Source organism: Pelobates fuscus, chromosome 2 (assembly GCF_036172605.1).
Source record: "Pelobates fuscus isolate aPelFus1 chromosome 2, aPelFus1.pri, whole genome shotgun sequence".
NCBI classification, from domain to species: domain Eukaryota; kingdom Metazoa; phylum Chordata; class Amphibia; order Anura; family Pelobatidae; genus Pelobates; species Pelobates fuscus.
In genome coordinates, this window is record NC_086318.1 from 442,643,144 (window position 1) to 442,660,507 (window position 17,364).

Consider the following 17,364-nt stretch of genomic DNA (forward strand, 5'->3'; position numbering starts at 1 on the left):
CGTTAGATGCACTGTGTAGGTTAGGTTACAGTTATACTGGGTGGGTTTATATTATTAAATGGACACTCCAGGCTCCCACACACGTTAGATGAACTGTGTAGGTTAGGTTACAGTTAGTTATACAGGGTGGGTTTATATTATTAAAGGGACACTCCAGGCTCCCACACACGTTAGATGCACTGTGTAGGTTAGGTTACAGTTAGTTATACAGGGTGGGTTTATATTATTAAAGGGACACTCCAGGCTCCCACACACGGTAGGTGCACTGTGTAGGTTAGGTTACAGTTAGTTATACTGGGTGGGTTTATATTATTAAATGGACACTCCAGGCTCCCACACACGTTAGATGCACTATGTAGGTTAGGTTACAGTTATACTGGGTGGGTTTATATTATTAAAGGGACACTCCAGGCTCCCACACACGTTGGGTGCACTGTGTAGGTTAGGTTACAGTTAGTTATACTGGGTGGGTTTATATTATTAAAGCGACACTCCAGGCTCCCACACACGTTAGGTGCACTGTGTAGGTTAGGTTACAGTTAGTTATACTGGGTGGGTTTATATTATTAAAGAGACACTCCAAGCTCCCACACACGTTAGATGCACAGTGTAGGTTAGGTTACAATTATACCGGGTGGGTTTATATTATTAAAGCGACACTCCAGGCTCCCACACACGTTAGGTGCACTGTGTAGGCTAGGTTACAGTTGGTTATACAGGGTGAGTTTATATTATTAAAGGGACACTCCAGGCTCCCACACACATTAGATGCACTGTGTAGGTTAGGTTACAGTTATACTGGGTGGGTTTATATTATTAAAGGGACACTCCAGGCTCCCACACACATTAGATGCACTGTGTAGGTTAGGTTACAGTTAGTTATACTGGGTGGGTTTATATTATTAAAGCGACACTCCAGGCTCCCACACACGTTAGGTGCACTGTGTAGGTTAGGTTACAGTTAGTTATACTGGGTGGGTTTATATTATTAAAGAGACACTCCAGGCTCCCACACACGTTAGATGCACAGTGTAGTTTAGGTTACAATTATACCGGGTGGGTTTATATTATTAAAGCGACACTCCAGGCTCCCACACACGTTAGATGCACTGTGTAGGTTAGGTTACAGTTAGTTATACTGGGTGAGTTTATATTATTAAAGGGACACTCCAGGCTCCCACACACGTTAGATGCACTGTGTAGGTTAGGTTACAGTTATACTGGGTGAGTTTATATTATTAAAGGGGTACTCCAGGCTCCCACACACGTTAGATGCACTGTGTAGGTTAGGTTACAGTTATACTGGGTGAGTTTATATTATTAAAGGGGTACTCCAGGCTCCCACACAGGTTGGGTGTATTTTAAGTCACCATAACCCAATTGGAAAATGTATCCATTTGGGTTATTTTACCCCAAATTTACATTTGCCTTGTCTATTTCCAACACTTCCTAACATACCTTATGCTGATATCTATTTTATTGTTTCTAGGTGGGCATTGCACAGAAACCACCCAGGTCTTATCTACGCCAACCAAAAGATCCTGCGACTCAGGTAAGGTTTTATTTTAATAAGTATCTGGTTGTCTGAGACTTACCTGGAGCACAGTTTGCTGTGTGCCATGGGTTAACTGCAACAGATGGAGTGCAAAGGGCTGAATTTTACTCTCTTGCATGTAATACCCACCCTCCATTGTATTTGTTTGAATTGGCATCAGAAATGATTCCACTATCTACAAGCAGACTTTAATGCTGCTAATGTTGGGGGTATCCATGTGTGTTAGCCACATATTGGATCCGAAACCTGCCCCGTACAATGTGCTACCCCCCTTCCTAAATGTTACTATTCAGGGCTGATTTTCACTATATAGACCTGTAATCATGATAGCACCAAGCCAGCATTTATAGGAAACCCTTTGGATACACTTAGTAAGAACATTATATACTTAAACTAAGGAATTCATACCAAAAAAATGATTAATTATCATACAGACATGGGCGATGCAGTAAATGTGATCTGCCCCATTTTCACAAAATAGTTTAATCGAGAGTCAATCTGTTTTAAGGATTTAAATAATGTTACTGGCGTTAAATTATGTGAAAGATTTTATTTCATCCAAAGTGATTCGGTGTGCAGCCTGCCCCAGTAACTTATCGTCATCTGCCGCTTCCCAAAGGCGGATCGCTCCCTAACCAGCTGGTACTGACTGATAGGATGGTGCCAGTCTGATCCGTTATCAGCATCAGAGGGGGTAAAATGGTTTGGTATATGGTATAGGAGTTGGTGTAAATGGAACTGCTTCTGATGTGACTGGCCTCTCTTTATTTTTATGGACACCTCAGGGGTGTGGAAGTGTTAAGGAAAAAATCTACTTGTCCAAGAGATTAAAGCAGTAGCCCAGTATACTTGTCAGTTACTACAATCTACGTGTAATGACAAACATCATAATTTTAGATTGGACGCCTGCCTAGAGTCCTGGACATTGGCAGGGCTATTTACTACACTGCAAATCTGAAAAACGGAGACAAAAACACTCTGAATCTGGAAATATTCTCCATCTCTGCTATAGCAGAGCACTGTGCCTCAGTTTACCTTTCAGATTTAATTAGTGAAAATGTGCATTTACCATTACAGAATGGTTGGAGGACGTGCTAATATTGTGCCTGCTGCAAACTTGCTGGACGAGAAGCAGGGTTGGACCAGTATCCGCTGCACTGGCCATACCTCGCAGGTGGTAATCACTGCTGCGTTACAGAATACAGGCTTTGAAAGAACGGTTTCAGCTGCAAGATGGCTATTGAACATTTTTTTTAAAAGCGAGTTAGGAGACAGCAACCAGAAATAGAAACAAACAAATATGAGCATCATGAGTGCATGATGGAACATTAAGTCCTACTTGATTCACCTACTGAGCAGAGGTGGCCCCTTACTGCAGCCTTGTCTGACCAATTCATCATACAAAGCTGCAAACACGATCTTGACCTAAAACCAGTAGAGTCTGTTTGCAGAGCTTTCTATCACTATTAAGCCTTTTGAATATGTCACTCTGTTTATGAGCGGACACTAGTTATCACAGTCTCTTCAATGCCAGCACTTGTTAAGGGGGTTTTGAGGTCCGATGAGGGTGCTGCATTTCAGTCATCAACACCCATGTCTTTTTAAGTCACTGCGACAGAACAACTTCAAAGCTGGACAAAGGGAATTCTTTTTGACCAAATACCAAACAGAGAAGTCATCTCATCTTCCCTGGGCACACAAGGTTAAGAAGATTACATTTCTAATACAAAATCAAATTATAAGTGTGCGAGCAAAAGTACAATCAGAGACACTTGTAGTGTGAAGGGAGACGGTGCCTAAGCGGTAGCCAGCAACCATCTCAATGGTAACTAAAGCTGCTGAACCTTCAATGTCTGTCTCTTTGCTTGACTCACTCCATGAGTCTGAAGGCAGCAGTGAGGAAGAGAATGAAGAGGGACAACTTGAGGAGGACATCAACAGCCAAGTTAGAAAGTCCAAGCTCACTTTGTTGAGAGGCCCCCTGCCAAGGTGGAAAACCCTTTGGATTAGTGCATAGCTAACAAAGATTAAATATACCACCTCAGCAAAATTGGCAAAATACTGCCTTTGCATCCCAGGCACCTCAACACCATCTTAAGTGCCTCTCCTGCAGGCAGGAGTTGGCAAAAAGAGAGGCAGCCCCAGCAAGAAGCATGTGGGCTACTAACATTTCTGTATTTCAAAGCAAAGTTTCTAGAAGATTGAGTAGCAGAATGTTCTATATAGTGACATTATATCCTTTTTCTAGTTCTTCTAATTCTACTCCTTTTTAGGTCTACCTCTTTTTAAACAATTTATGATTTTGTTTTGGCTAGTTCAGCTGTTTAACATTAACACAATAATCTGTTTATTTTAAAGGGACACTATAGTCACCAAAGCAACTTTACCTTAATGAAGCAGTTTTGGTGTATGTCCGTGTACTCTACTTCTTAATTCTCTGCCATTTAAGAGTTAAATCACATTGTTTATGCAGCCCTAGTCACACCTCCCTGCATGTGACTTGCACAGCCTTCCATAAACACTTCCTGTAAAGAATCATCTAATACGTATACTTCCTTTATTGCCAATTCTGTTAAATTTAGAATTTCTTATTTGATGCTCTAATAGCTTGCTAGATCCTTCAGTAGCCTCTTGTGTGTGATTAAAGCTCAGTTTACAGAGCAGGAGATAAAATCCTTTAAATTCAGTTAATATCTGATTGAAAATGAAACCATAAAATTTTCATGCTGACTGTGTCAGTCATAGCCAGGGAAGGTGTGACTAGGGCTGCATAAACAGAGAGAAAAGTGATTTAACTCTAAAACGGCAGAGTAGTGAGCAGAGAGACTGCAGGGCATGATCTATACACTACAACTGCTTCATTAAGTTAGTTGTTTGTGTGACTATAGTGTCCCTTTAAGTGTGTGTGGGAGTATTTTAAAAGCCAGAAAGAGCTTATACATTTTTTTGTTTTATATATACCATTTTTAAACCAGGACAAATAGATTCCCCCCACCCCCACTCCTTTGGATATTTCACTCTTTATTTTCTTCCTAATAATATGAGAGTTTTGATTGATTGTTGTCACTGACCAATTTTCTTAGTTGATGTAAAAATTAACAATTCTCCTATATCAAGCAGTTTTTCATCCTTTTTATACCAAACTCCCTAATAAGCTTTGTTTCAGTGCATTTTACTTTTCATTGTCCTTGTGGTTCCTTATGACCCAGTTTCCTCTACAAGGTTTGGGTCCATTTCTTACCTCCAAACAGCTCTGCCCTTTTGGGGTCACAGTGTGTTGGACCTTTAGACAGCCACACTGTACTTAACAGCAGGGAGCCAGACAGCCGGTTGTAAATAAACATTATTGCCTAATGGGCAGCCAGTGGAGTGTAACAGGGTGATAACTGAAGCATGGAGGCCTTATTATCTCTCATCAGCCATTATAAGCAGGATGGAGTAGCACTGCTGAACAGTGATTCAAGCCGCTCTGGCGTATTCTGAGTTATAGTGATGAGGTTTCCCTGCAGGGTCCATCTCTTGCTCTCTAACATATATACATGTGGCTCTTCTCCCTGCCAGAAACAAGCATTATGTGTGTTATTTGATAAGGTGCATCAGCTAGCAAGAGCTAGTAATCGCTCTCTTCCATACAACGAGCTGCCCGCTGTGTGACATGTGAAGGTGGGATATGCGCAAGGCAACCTAAAGATGTCCTCCAAAAAACAAACATTGTCCAAGCTGTAGCTTGTTAAGTAAAGGGAATTAAGTAAATCTTAAAAAAAATCTTTTATTTAGTTTTTCTCGGGTGTTCAAGACATAAAAAAAAACCAGATATATAGGACATGTTTATCTGTGTCACATTATCATTATTTATATTTAATCTGCCCCTTAGTGACCAGTGACATGTTATGTGTATCATAATATACAGAACTGGTTCTAAAACGACCCAAGGTGAGTCAGTATTACATTTCCTAGAGTTCCCACTGTTTATCAGGAGTCCAGCCACCGATAATTGTTCTCAGATATTACTTCCCCAGTGCAAATTGGAACCTCTTTCACCCCACAAAAAGCATTGTATAATTAATTTACACCTTGTTCTATATCAACTAAAGAATGGGTCGCTAAGCCGCTTTTGTAATGAAACAGTAATCTCATTGAAGTGGTTATGGTGCATGGAGTTCTTGTCGCCATCCCTCCCTTCATTGCCAAACCTTTTTAAAATGATTTAACAGAGGATGAGGCACAACAATGCATGCCAGTGAGAGGTAAGAGCATCAGCTGACTGATGCTGGTAGTTGGAAAGGCTAAGTCATGTTATGTTTGGCTTGGCCATACCTCCCACAGGGGCTGAGCTGCAGAAGAAACCGGGATCCTCGTACAGTGTTAAACCACTGAAAGCTGTTTTTCACACTGAACGTATAACGGTGTCAGGGAACTTCAGGCACTATAACCATTGCTGTCTACCTCTATAGTTGGGTATTAATTACTGCAGGTGAAGGACTGTCTGATATAACGTGGTATCAATTACTACAGGTGGAGGACGGTCTGATATAACGTGGTATCAATTACTACAGGAGGAGGACTGTGTGATATAACGTATTAATTACTTCAGGTGGAGGACTGTGTGATATAACATGGTATTATTACAGCAGGTGGAGGACTGTGTGATATAACTTGGTATTACTACAGGTGGAGGACTGTGTGATATAACGTGGTATTATTACAGCAGGTGGAGGACTGTGTGATATAACATGGTATTATTACAGCAGGTGGAGGACTGTGTGATATAACGTGGTATTACTACAGGTGGAGGACTGTGTGATAAAATGTGGTATTATTACAGCAGGTGGAGGACTGTGGTATAACGTGGTATTAATTACTGCAGGTGGAGGACTGTGATATAATGTGGTATCAATTACTGCAGGTGGAGGACTGTGTGATATAATGTGGTATTAATTACTGCAGGTGGAGGACTGTGTGATATAACGTGGTATGAATTACTGTAGGTGGAGGACTGTGTGATATAACGTGGTATTAATTACTGCAGATGGAGGACTGTCTGATATAATGTGGTATTAATTACTGCAGGTGGAGGAGGACTGTCTGATATAACGTGGTATTAATTACTGCAGATGGATGACTGCCTGATATAATGTGGTATTAATTACTGCTGGTGGGGGACTGTCTGATATAACGTGGTATTAATTACTGCAGGTGGAGGACTGTCTGATATAATGTGGTATTAATTACTGCAGGTGGAGGAGGACTGTCTGATATAACGTGGTATTAATTACTGCAGGTGGAGGACTGTCTGATATAATGTGGTATCAATTACTGCAGGTGGAGGAGGACTGTCTGATATAACGTGGTATCAATTACTGCAGGTGGAGGAGGACTGTCTGATATAATGTGGTATTAATTACTGCAGGTGGAGGAGGACTGTCTGATATAACGTGGTATTAATTACTGCAGGTGGACGAGGACTGTCTGATATAACGTGGTATCACTGCATGTGGAGGAGGACTGTCTGATATAACGTGGTATTAATTACTGCAGGTGGAGGACTGTGTGATATAACGTGGTATTACTACAGGTGGAGGACTGTGTGATATAACGTGGTATTACTGCAGGTGGAGGACTGTGTGATATAACATGGTATTATTACAGCAGGTGGAGGACTCTGTGATATAACGTGGTATTACTACAGGTGGAGGACTGTGTGATATAATGTGGTATTATTACAGCAGGTGGAGGACTGTGGTATAACGTGGTATTAATTACTGCAGGTGGAGTACTGTGATATAATGTGGTATCAATTACTGCAGGTGGAGGACTGTGTGATATAATGTGGTATTAATTACTGCAGGTGGAGGACTGTGTGATATAACATGGTATGAATTACTGTAGGTGGAGGACTGTGTGATATAACGTGGTATCAATTACTGCAGGTGGAGGACTGTCTGATATAACGTGGTATTAATTACTGCAGGTGGAGGAGGACTGTCTGATATAACGTGGTATTAATTACTGCAGGTGGAGGAGGACTGTCTGATATAACGTGGTATTAATTACTGCAGGTGGAGGAGGACTGTCTGATATAACGTGGTATTATATACTGCAGGTGGAGGTGGACTGTCTGATATAACGTGGTATTAATTACTGCAGGTGGAGGACTGCCTGATATAACGTGGTATTAATTACTGCAGGTGGAGGAGGACTGTCTGATATAACGTGGTATTAATTACTGCAGGTGGAGGACTGTCTGATATAACGTGGTATTAATTACTGCAGGTGGAGGAGGACTGTCTGATATAACGTGGTATTAATTACTGCAGGTGGAGGACTGTCTGATATAACGTGGTATTAATTACTGCAGGTGGAGGAGGACTGCCTGATATAACGTGGTATTAATTATTGCAGGTGGAGGAGGACTGTCTGATATAACGTGGTATTAATTACTGCAGGTGGAGGAGGACTGTCTGATATAACGTGGTATTAATTACTGCAGGTGGAGGAGGACTGTCTGATATAATGTGGTATTAATTACTGTAGGTGGAGGACTGTGTGATATAACGTGGTATTAATTACTGCAGGTGGAGGACTGTCTGATATAATGTGGTATTAATTACTGCAGGTGGAGGAGGACTGTCTGATATAACATATTTTAATTACTGCAGGTGGAGGACTGTCTAATGTAACGTGGCTTACTCCCAGTTGTTAATTGCTTACACAGTGGATCATGCAGAGTTTATCAAGAAGTATAGAGATTAAGTTGAGCATTTTTGTATATGATCTGGATTTGTTTGTGTGTATAATGATGCAGAGTATTTTTATATTGACCCATGACGAGCGTGCTTGTTTGGTGAGAGGTGCAGCTGTGTGCATCGTTGCGGATAAACTGAGCCCAGTATGTGTGTCAGATCAGGTGAATATCATGCTATAATTATCTGTCTGCCAATGCTTTGTGTTCTGGAGCCTTCAGTCTGTTTATCTCAACAACTAATTATATTTTGTTTTTGCAGAATAAAAGGTCATGTAACTTTAGTTTGGCCCCATCTTCTCCTTCCTATGAGTTCTATTCCATTACCCACATCTGCCCACACTCACTCAATGAACTGTCCCTGTGTGTAGCTCTGAATCCCATTAAATCTGGCACTCGGGGGAATAGACTGTGCAGTGCCACTAACTTGACAGCCTCCTCCAGACCTATTAAATATACATATCTGCTGAAGTCTGGGCATAGCCTCCGATAGCAGTCATCTTCGGGGACAGTAACCCTTTCCATTCCCCAGCCTTACGTCATGGTGTTTGTACTGCACTACGTAATTTGCTGGCGCTATATAAATAATAATAATAATGGTGTTTGTTAGCCAATTAGAATTGTCCGTGTCCAAAGTGTGAGAAGCTCTTTTCTCAACCTTACTCAAAGCTACAAATACATTTTGACTTGTAGAATATTAGTTTAATTCTTTGATGAATAAGATACAAAGTATGTCAGCTAAATGTCAAGCACAGTCACAGAAAATAACCTTTTATATCCAGAACTCTACACAAGGAATCTGGTACAAAATGGCACAGAGCAGATGCCATGCAGAAATGCAGTTTAAAACAAATATATATTTGAAAATCCCTATAAGCCACAGTGTAATAATGTCATATAAGCACCTTATGGGTAGAAAGGGGTTTCAGCTTAGGACTTGCATGAACTCTTGATGTGCTTCCTGATAGCATGAACAGCTGTATTATTGGAAACATACGGCGGTTGGGAGGGAGGGACAGCAAGGGAGCTGTGACATCACATATCCGGGCACAGGAAGTATGAAACAGGAAAAATTTTAAAATGAGGTAGAAATAAGGGGCACCATAACTATCTCAGCCTGCTGATGCCATCCCCTGGTTCTACGTCAAAACATTTTGACAAAGGGTTCCACATTTCGCATTAGTGATATCAATTTTGGTGATATTTGAATGGCGTTGATTGGCCAAATGTGTCAGCTGACCAATAAATGTCATCCCACTCAGGATAAAATGTATATTTCTGATGTGGAAATGGATCTTCCTCAGTCGCTATACGGACAGGGAGGTAGCTGGACTGGGGGGTTGAGGCACTGGGTTTGTATGAAATTACTAAATATTAACGAACGGGGCATGGTGGTAGTGTTGTACTATAGGACATGAACTATAAAATGCATAAAGGTTTTGGTGGAGGCTAGAGTGGCTCTTTCTCTGTAATATGTGAATTTCTTAATTATGACTTGTGAAATGTCCGTCATTATGGAAAAAAAAAAAAAACACTATACAAAGCACTATACGTGATGTTGTTACAGGTGATAAACCGGTTATCTATCTGCTTGATGTATGACAGTGTCCCAGTAATGTTACCCTCCAGGATTCTGTAAGAGGAACCATTGGTGCCAGCGGTTCTCCTGTAGTCCTCCTTGCTCTCTGACGTCAGCCTGCAGACAGGGCGCCACTGTACTAGTAACACCAAGGAGAACCGCACTGGGGGTTCTATGCTTGTCACAGAGTGAAGTGGTCAGATGTAACCCAGGAGCCAATGAAGTGTTGGAAACATAAAATTTACTCAGTAGCGACATTGGGGGACACAATACCTTGCAAGGGGGTTAACACATAGGGCAGTAACGTATGGAGATTGTATGTTTAATTATCAGTAACATGAAAGCAGGCTCACAGGCAGCACTGTTGGTGATACTTGCTCCTCTTTCCTTTATAATTGTTATGTAGTATGCAGATAGCGTACTAATATTGTACACCATTAAATTACCCATCATTCCCTGATGTATGGGCCCCAGAGCATATGGTCAGAGTACCTACCAGCGAGTATGGAATATAGGGCTTGTAAGTGTGAATATACATTGTCAGTAAGTGATCATTTTATTCTTCATGATTAAAGTGATGTGACTAATGCAGAACACATGGAATAGCAACTGAATGCTGTGTCTTATTATATCAGAATTAAAAATCAGTGTGCAGACAGAACAACCAATCTGTGTAGATAAAATGGTAAATATTTAACATCAAATATATAACCTCTCATTCCTCCTCACAGGAGAGTCTTCCAATTGAGGCAGGTCTGGTGCCCAACAATGAAATCTACAAAGTCAGACTTTGTAATATTTACACTGTGTTATGATAAGGAGTCAAGGTTTTCCTGTATACCAGGTCTATGGTCTATGGGACGGCTTCCATCCACTCAGGTCACCATCAAGTGCAAATCTTGATCAGGTAGAGCCCCAATTCTCCGGCCTAGTACCGGTCAGTCATACGGGCAGTCTGTCGCATCTGTGTCTCATTCACAAAGACAGTTTTGCCCCTCTCGTGTGCGCATGCCTCACACACACACTGTCTCTTTCAGGATTGCCTTTGTTGTCTCTTCTGTGCAGTCTTTTTAACTTTGTCTGTACTAGCCAGGCTCTTGTTAAATTAAAGCCTGTTTTGTTTAAGGAAGACTACACACAGGACTGTCTGCCTTCCCCAGCATACTGATAATTAACTCTGTAAGGGGCAGCTTAATCAATGAACAAACATGTTCCAAAAATGTGACAAAGTGCTAAATAATGAGTAATCACCATGGGAACCAAGAGAATGTCTCTCACTTTGCGTGCAGTGTATTTATTTTCCCTTGGTAAATCTCCCCAGATTTGTCTTATGTCCTTATGCAGATTGCAAAAAAGTGCTCATCCTATTATGTTTCTTTCCTTTGCTCTGTCTGCAGTACCGCGGCTGTTTGTAACCGTGTGCGGCCATGCAATAATCTGCCAAGACACAGTGTTTCTGCCTCTTCTTCATACAGCTTCAAGTTGCCCACCCATAGACTATGCATAGGTAGCTGATACCAAAAGGTTAATTTCAGTTTGCTACCATTCACTGCTTAGCAAATAAACCCCTAGCCAATCTACTGGTCTGAATAATTAGATTCTGCTTAGGGTCAGCAAGCGCTTGACTTGTCATAGCTACATTTCAAGCCGCTTCCTCTTCAAACTTCTCAGCTTGCTAATGAGTATGCTTTGAATACAAATACAATTATTTGCCAGGTATTGACATATTCAGGACATTTAAATATCTGGGGGAAATGTTAATTACCCGCTTCTGATTCCTCTCGATGCTGATTGCCTACTGGGTGCTCTGGAAAGCCTCCACACATCTAACTGGTTAGCCTCTGCCACTGTAATAAATTGAGATCACCCACATTTTATATTTTGACTCTGATCCCTCAAGTTCTCAATTAGTCGTCAGCCAGTTGGTTTCAGTCTGTCCGAGAAGGCTAATCCGTCTGTGACAAGGCTGGGTGTGCAGCCTAATTAGGATTCTGCTCCCCTGAGACAATATGGCCACATTTGTTTTTTGTTTTTTTTCATATTCTGCACTAAATCTCCTTGTCATAACTGCTTCTATCGGAACAATGTCACCGAAAGACCAACTTCACTACAGCCCTTAATCGATTTAGCATCCAATACAGACAGGTGGACTCCCACCATGCTGAATGCCAGGAGCAGTCTCATTGAATTAGAGCCAGGCGCTCTGTGTTTAGCAGTCCAGTAATGAACCTCTATGCTGACACAAATGTTAACGCATGCGCACATTCTGTGACACACCTTTTTATTAGAAACATTATTTATTTATGTAGTGCATAAGCATCTCAAAAGTGTCAATAAACAAATGACAAATCAGCAATATCAGAGACATGAAGGTGGTAAATAGGAAAATAACATCATATAAACAGCACCATTTTCAAAATTGTGTCCAGAATCAGGGCCTGGAGGCAGATTGCATTCAGAGAGATATGGAAACATACAAGTTAGACTACATCTAAGAAGCAGTCAGGAAAGTATGTGATTTGGCAATAGAGTAGAAATGAAGGTTAATCAGTGAAACGATGTACCAGGGCACAAGTCTTTAATAAAGCTATTTGTTTCCAGATAACTTGTATCCTGTTGGATATAACAGCTCATGGACTTGTAAAGTTCTGGGGATTTTAAGCCCAGATTATAATTACAGGAGGTGTGCTCGCATAGGGTAGGTTCCCATGTACGAACAGTAGATCGACAAGGGCAATAAAGAACTAAAAAGCAAATGTAAAAATTAAAACCATGTCACAAGGTAAAGCAAATACTGTCTAGAAGTAACCAGGTGTCTGGAGGCACAAAAGGCACCATGTTGGCAGGATCCCAGGTGCTTGGTATATCGTGGTTGTGGTTCGGGGCTGGTGCCGAGACACAAAGCGCAGCCAGGAATGCTGGGGCTTCATTTCAGACAAACATGGGCTTAGTTTTTTTTTTTAATATTACATTTATTTAAATACTCCTAGTCAGCTGCACATATATCACATCTGACACAAACACTGTGCCTTGTTCTATATTGCAGAATCCAGTCATGGCATTGATTATTGGATCTCAATGTGTATTTAGAACGACCAGCTGCCATGTTCCCATCTAAGGTGTTACTTTTATGCAGAATCAAAGTTACCACACGTTTAACTACAACTCCCATCATCCAGCAAATACCCCATACTGTTGAAGTATTTTTAAAAATAATTTTCATTATAGAAATGTGAATTGAGAAAGTGACTGTCATAGCAATGTTCTATTGTCTGCATTGTTCATAACATGTAATGATTCTTAGTGTATGCCATACAGTCATTTCATGTAATCACAGCGAGATCGGGGAAGCATTGAAATAGAATGGGTTTGGAGCTGGGAAGTTACAGAAGTTACAGATCAAAGCAGCATCTAGGTGGCAAGTTCTATTCTAACCCTAACGTTGGCTTTCAGTATACTTTAAAATGAAGCATTATATGGGGATACACTTTTTAACACAGTGCCATTTTACTAAATTTAAATGGTGCTTCCAAAAGAGAAATACTGAAAATTTCCTAAGAAGGTGTTTTTCATCTCTATGAAGGGTAGCATAGGAAACAATGCACAATGAGGGTTTGCGTCATTTCCCAGGCATGAGGAGTGTAATTTTAGGAAGACATGTAGATTGCACCCAAGGGTTATTTATATGATGAGAATTCCCTTGAATGCTGGTAATGCCGGCACCCTGGAGGTGCCCTGCTTTGTACATATTTGTCTCTTTGTTTTTTATGGCTGGCTTGCGTATTTACATTTAGATTGCTGTCCTACACAGCTACACAGGAACCCAATCAATGCAGGGCTTTCTCTGTCTCCTTTCATCCCTGGCAGAACAAACACCTGGTGTGGAGCACAGCTCAGGGAACAGTCAGGATAGATCTTCGACTGTATACATCAGGCCTTGGTACCAACAGCAATACCAGTGACTGTATACATCAGGCCTTGGTACCAACTACAATACCGGTGACTGTATACATCAGGCCTTGGTACCAACGGTAATACCGGTGACTGTATACATCTGGCCTGGGTTCCAAAAGCAATGGCGGTGACTGTATTCATCTAACCTTGGTAACACTGACAATACCGGTGACTGTATACATAAGTCATGGGTACCAACAGCAAAACCAGTGACTGTATACATCTGGCATGGGTACCAACAGCAATATCGCTGACTGTATACATCTGGCATGGGTACCAACAGCAATACCGGTGACTGTATACATCTGGCATGGGTACCAACAGCAAAACCGATGACTGTGTTATGGTACTTTTTGAAAGTAAACCAAAATGTTCAAATGTCTATCTGTTCCTGTCCAAATCAATAAAATTAAATTGCGTATATACGCTGAAGTAATTAAGTCTGACACACGAGGTTCAGGTTAAAATAACTTCGAGAAAGTTTATTGGCAAGTGCAAGAAAAGCGGGCGCGCAGGCCCTTTTAAGAGGCATTTTGCGTCATCATTGATTATTAGAATATCAGCAAATAAACATCATCAATTGGATTAATTGTTAAGTGTCGGTGTTAGTGTCTTACCTATTGGTTCAAAAATAAAGAGGTTAGTCCCGTGCCCACCCATCAGAGGTGGGATTATTCTGGACACGGGTGGGGATAAGGGGGTCCTAAGCGTCATTTTACACGGTCAATGATATCAGGCTTCATGTCCAGGTGCAAGGTCTCTTATGAATAGAACATTTCATTACTACTGTGTTCTGTGGCCTTCAAACTATACTATCTTACAAGTTCTAAGGAGTAGCCAGCAAGTCTTAAGGAGTAACCAGCACCTCCTGGTATTTGTCCTTGTAGGAAAACACAGTACTAATTGGGTTGAGAAGTTCAGTCACGTAATGTAGTTTTAAAATGAACAAGTTAAGTCATGAGGACAAAATGGAGGATTGAAAGAGTCAGGTTAGGGGGACAAAATGGAGGAGGAAGTCACAGTATAAAGTTAAAATGGAGTTAGTACAATAATTCAATACAGTACAATAATAATTTTTAATAATTCCACATCAGTCCCCCCTATGAAATGTTAGATTCTAAGAGATAAAACTTTATTGTGTTAGTATCAGAAGACGTGTTAACCCAAAGGCACAGAAACCCCGTGGCCGCTAGGTAGGTGTTAATGCAAAGTGCAAGTCTGTCCCTAGAGCTGACCCTAATAATAGGCTAACTCATCCATCAGTATGGCTCTCGAACACTTCACACCCATGGGTGTCCCATGGCAGCTAACCCACCACTTCTCCGCACGGGGCCTTTACCATTCACTGACAGATGCTGTCCCTAAGCTAGTCCCTTCCTAGAATTCCTGCACTTTATCAACAAAAGGGAATGTTTGCAGCGGCAGACAGGGTGAATTGATGTCTTGGAATTCTTGGTCATCAACTTCGAGATGGGTGAAAGTGGGTGCCGCTTGGTCAACAGTCTTCATGAGGGATTTTCTCAGACATGGGAGGATACAACAAAAGAGAAGAGCAAAGATAAAAAGAAAAATTAGTATAGCCATACCAATCTGCATTAAAGCCTTTTGCCATCCTGTCATCCAACCAAACCATCTTTCCCAGGGATCTTTTATCCCAGAATTCCTTTTTAATTCTTCAGACAGGTCGTTTAACTTTTCTATGGCTAATGTAACTTTACCATTAGGGCCTGTGTTTTCTGGGATATAGGTACAACATGTCATGGTGTCGGGCAAAATTTTACAAACCCCTCCTTTTTCGGCTAAGATCATATCTAGGGCCATTCTATTCTGGAAAGTCATTTGGGATGTGGCCTGCAGCTGTTCGGCCAACCCCTGGAGGGCGTCTCTGGTGTAATTAACAAAACGCTGTTGATTATAATAAATGTAATTTATCCAATTTAAATTCTTGTTTGCGGTAACTATGGTAAAAATTGATTCAAATCCTGCAGCAACCTCATCTCTTGCTTTAAACTCATTGGGTACCCCCCTAGGCACCCCAATGGCATCAATGTAAATGTGAGGGTCAAAACTTCCTTTTACTGGGGCTTCACGTTTAACCTTAGTGTGGCTGGGCCCATGGGTGTTGAGGTGTGTGTCAGAGATAATGTGTATAGGCATAATGGCCTTAGTCAAAGTACACTCCCCCCACCACTCTGTGTCCATTCTGGATCTTAACTGTAAATCCCCACACAACCAGTAAATATCTCCTAATGACCTAGTGTGATGCTGCAGTAAACGTACAGGAACAGTTTGATATGTAGCACAATATCCTTCGGGAAAGTTACCCACAAATTTACCAATCCCATCGTGCATGGCATAGCAAGTGTAATTACCTTTATATATTGTAATACCATCTGGGGGTTTGACATCCTGGGTTAGGAGAGGATACTCCTTTGTCCATGCAATACATATGGACCTGTTAAAATTATAGTGGTAGGCAAAAAGGCTTAAAACACATTCTTCTATATCTACTGGTAGGATTAAAGGCACGGTACCCAAGTGAGGCCGGGCACCGCCACACACATAACATGCAGTTCTATTATGCTTATTAGCATTGTATTTCATCCATTCTAACCATAGATTTACATCATTAAAACCTGTTTCAGCGGCCATGGTATCTTCAAAAGTGGGGTTAGCAATGGCCATCATGTCTTGAAAGGTCTGGATATGAGGTTTTAATGGATTAGGGACCATATGGGTGGCCCCGTGCCACTCAGAAGAGTTGCACATATCTTTAAGGTAGAAATGCCCTAACTTTTTATAGGAACCCTTTTTCCAATACATTCCCATCACATACTGGTCCGCATCTGTTGGGCTTGGATGCTCAATGTTAAGAATTAATTTCATTGGTGTACTCCCCCCAGGCTTTCTCAAAGTCATCCTCTGGAGGAGGGATCTACCATGATCATCTACTTTAGATACGGCACTTTTTGGTTTGTAACCCCAGGCAGGCCCGGCATTCCATCCCGCCGCCCCCCAATGGTCACAATTGTGCCCCCATTGCTTGTCAACTACACAAACATATGGGTCTTTCGAATGAGGGATATCTCTATAGATGCTCTGGATTTGTGGTGTGGGAAATGGGCATTCTACAATATCACAGTAGTCAAAGGTATAAGTAGCCACCTGGGTGCACGATGAATTATACCAGAAGGTGTACCCACTAATGTCTTTGGTAATGGCTACTTGCTGGGCCTTCATAAGGCTAATTAAGGAGAAGATGTACCAGAGATACATGTTTGTGCGATATTCGCTTCCTCTGGGGCAGGAGATTTCTTGCAGTGGGAAGCGTGGATCCAATTTGGCCTACCGGCCAATTTGACGGAGGTTGCGGTTATCAGGAGAACTTGGAATGGACCGTCAAATCTTGGTTCTAGGGTATTTTTCCACACAAACTTCTTGACCAGGACCCAATCTCCGGGAAGTAGGTTATGGGAACCTGTATCCAATTCGGGATCTGGAATTGAAGAGAAAACTTGGGCATGTATTTTGTTT

General features: G+C 41.4%; 1 protein-coding gene across 1 annotated transcript in view; it reads left to right on the top strand.

Annotated features, from left to right (window-relative positions):
• Positions 1-17,364, top strand: part of ZFAND3 (zinc finger AN1-type containing 3) — a 270,967-nt gene that overhangs the window by 180,801 nt on the left and 72,802 nt on the right. The window contains exon 4 of the mRNA XM_063444125.1: positions 1,490-1,552. Coding sequence (XP_063300195.1) covers positions 1,490-1,552 — 63 coding nt within the window. The remainder of the gene's footprint in view (positions 1-1,489; positions 1,553-17,364) is intronic.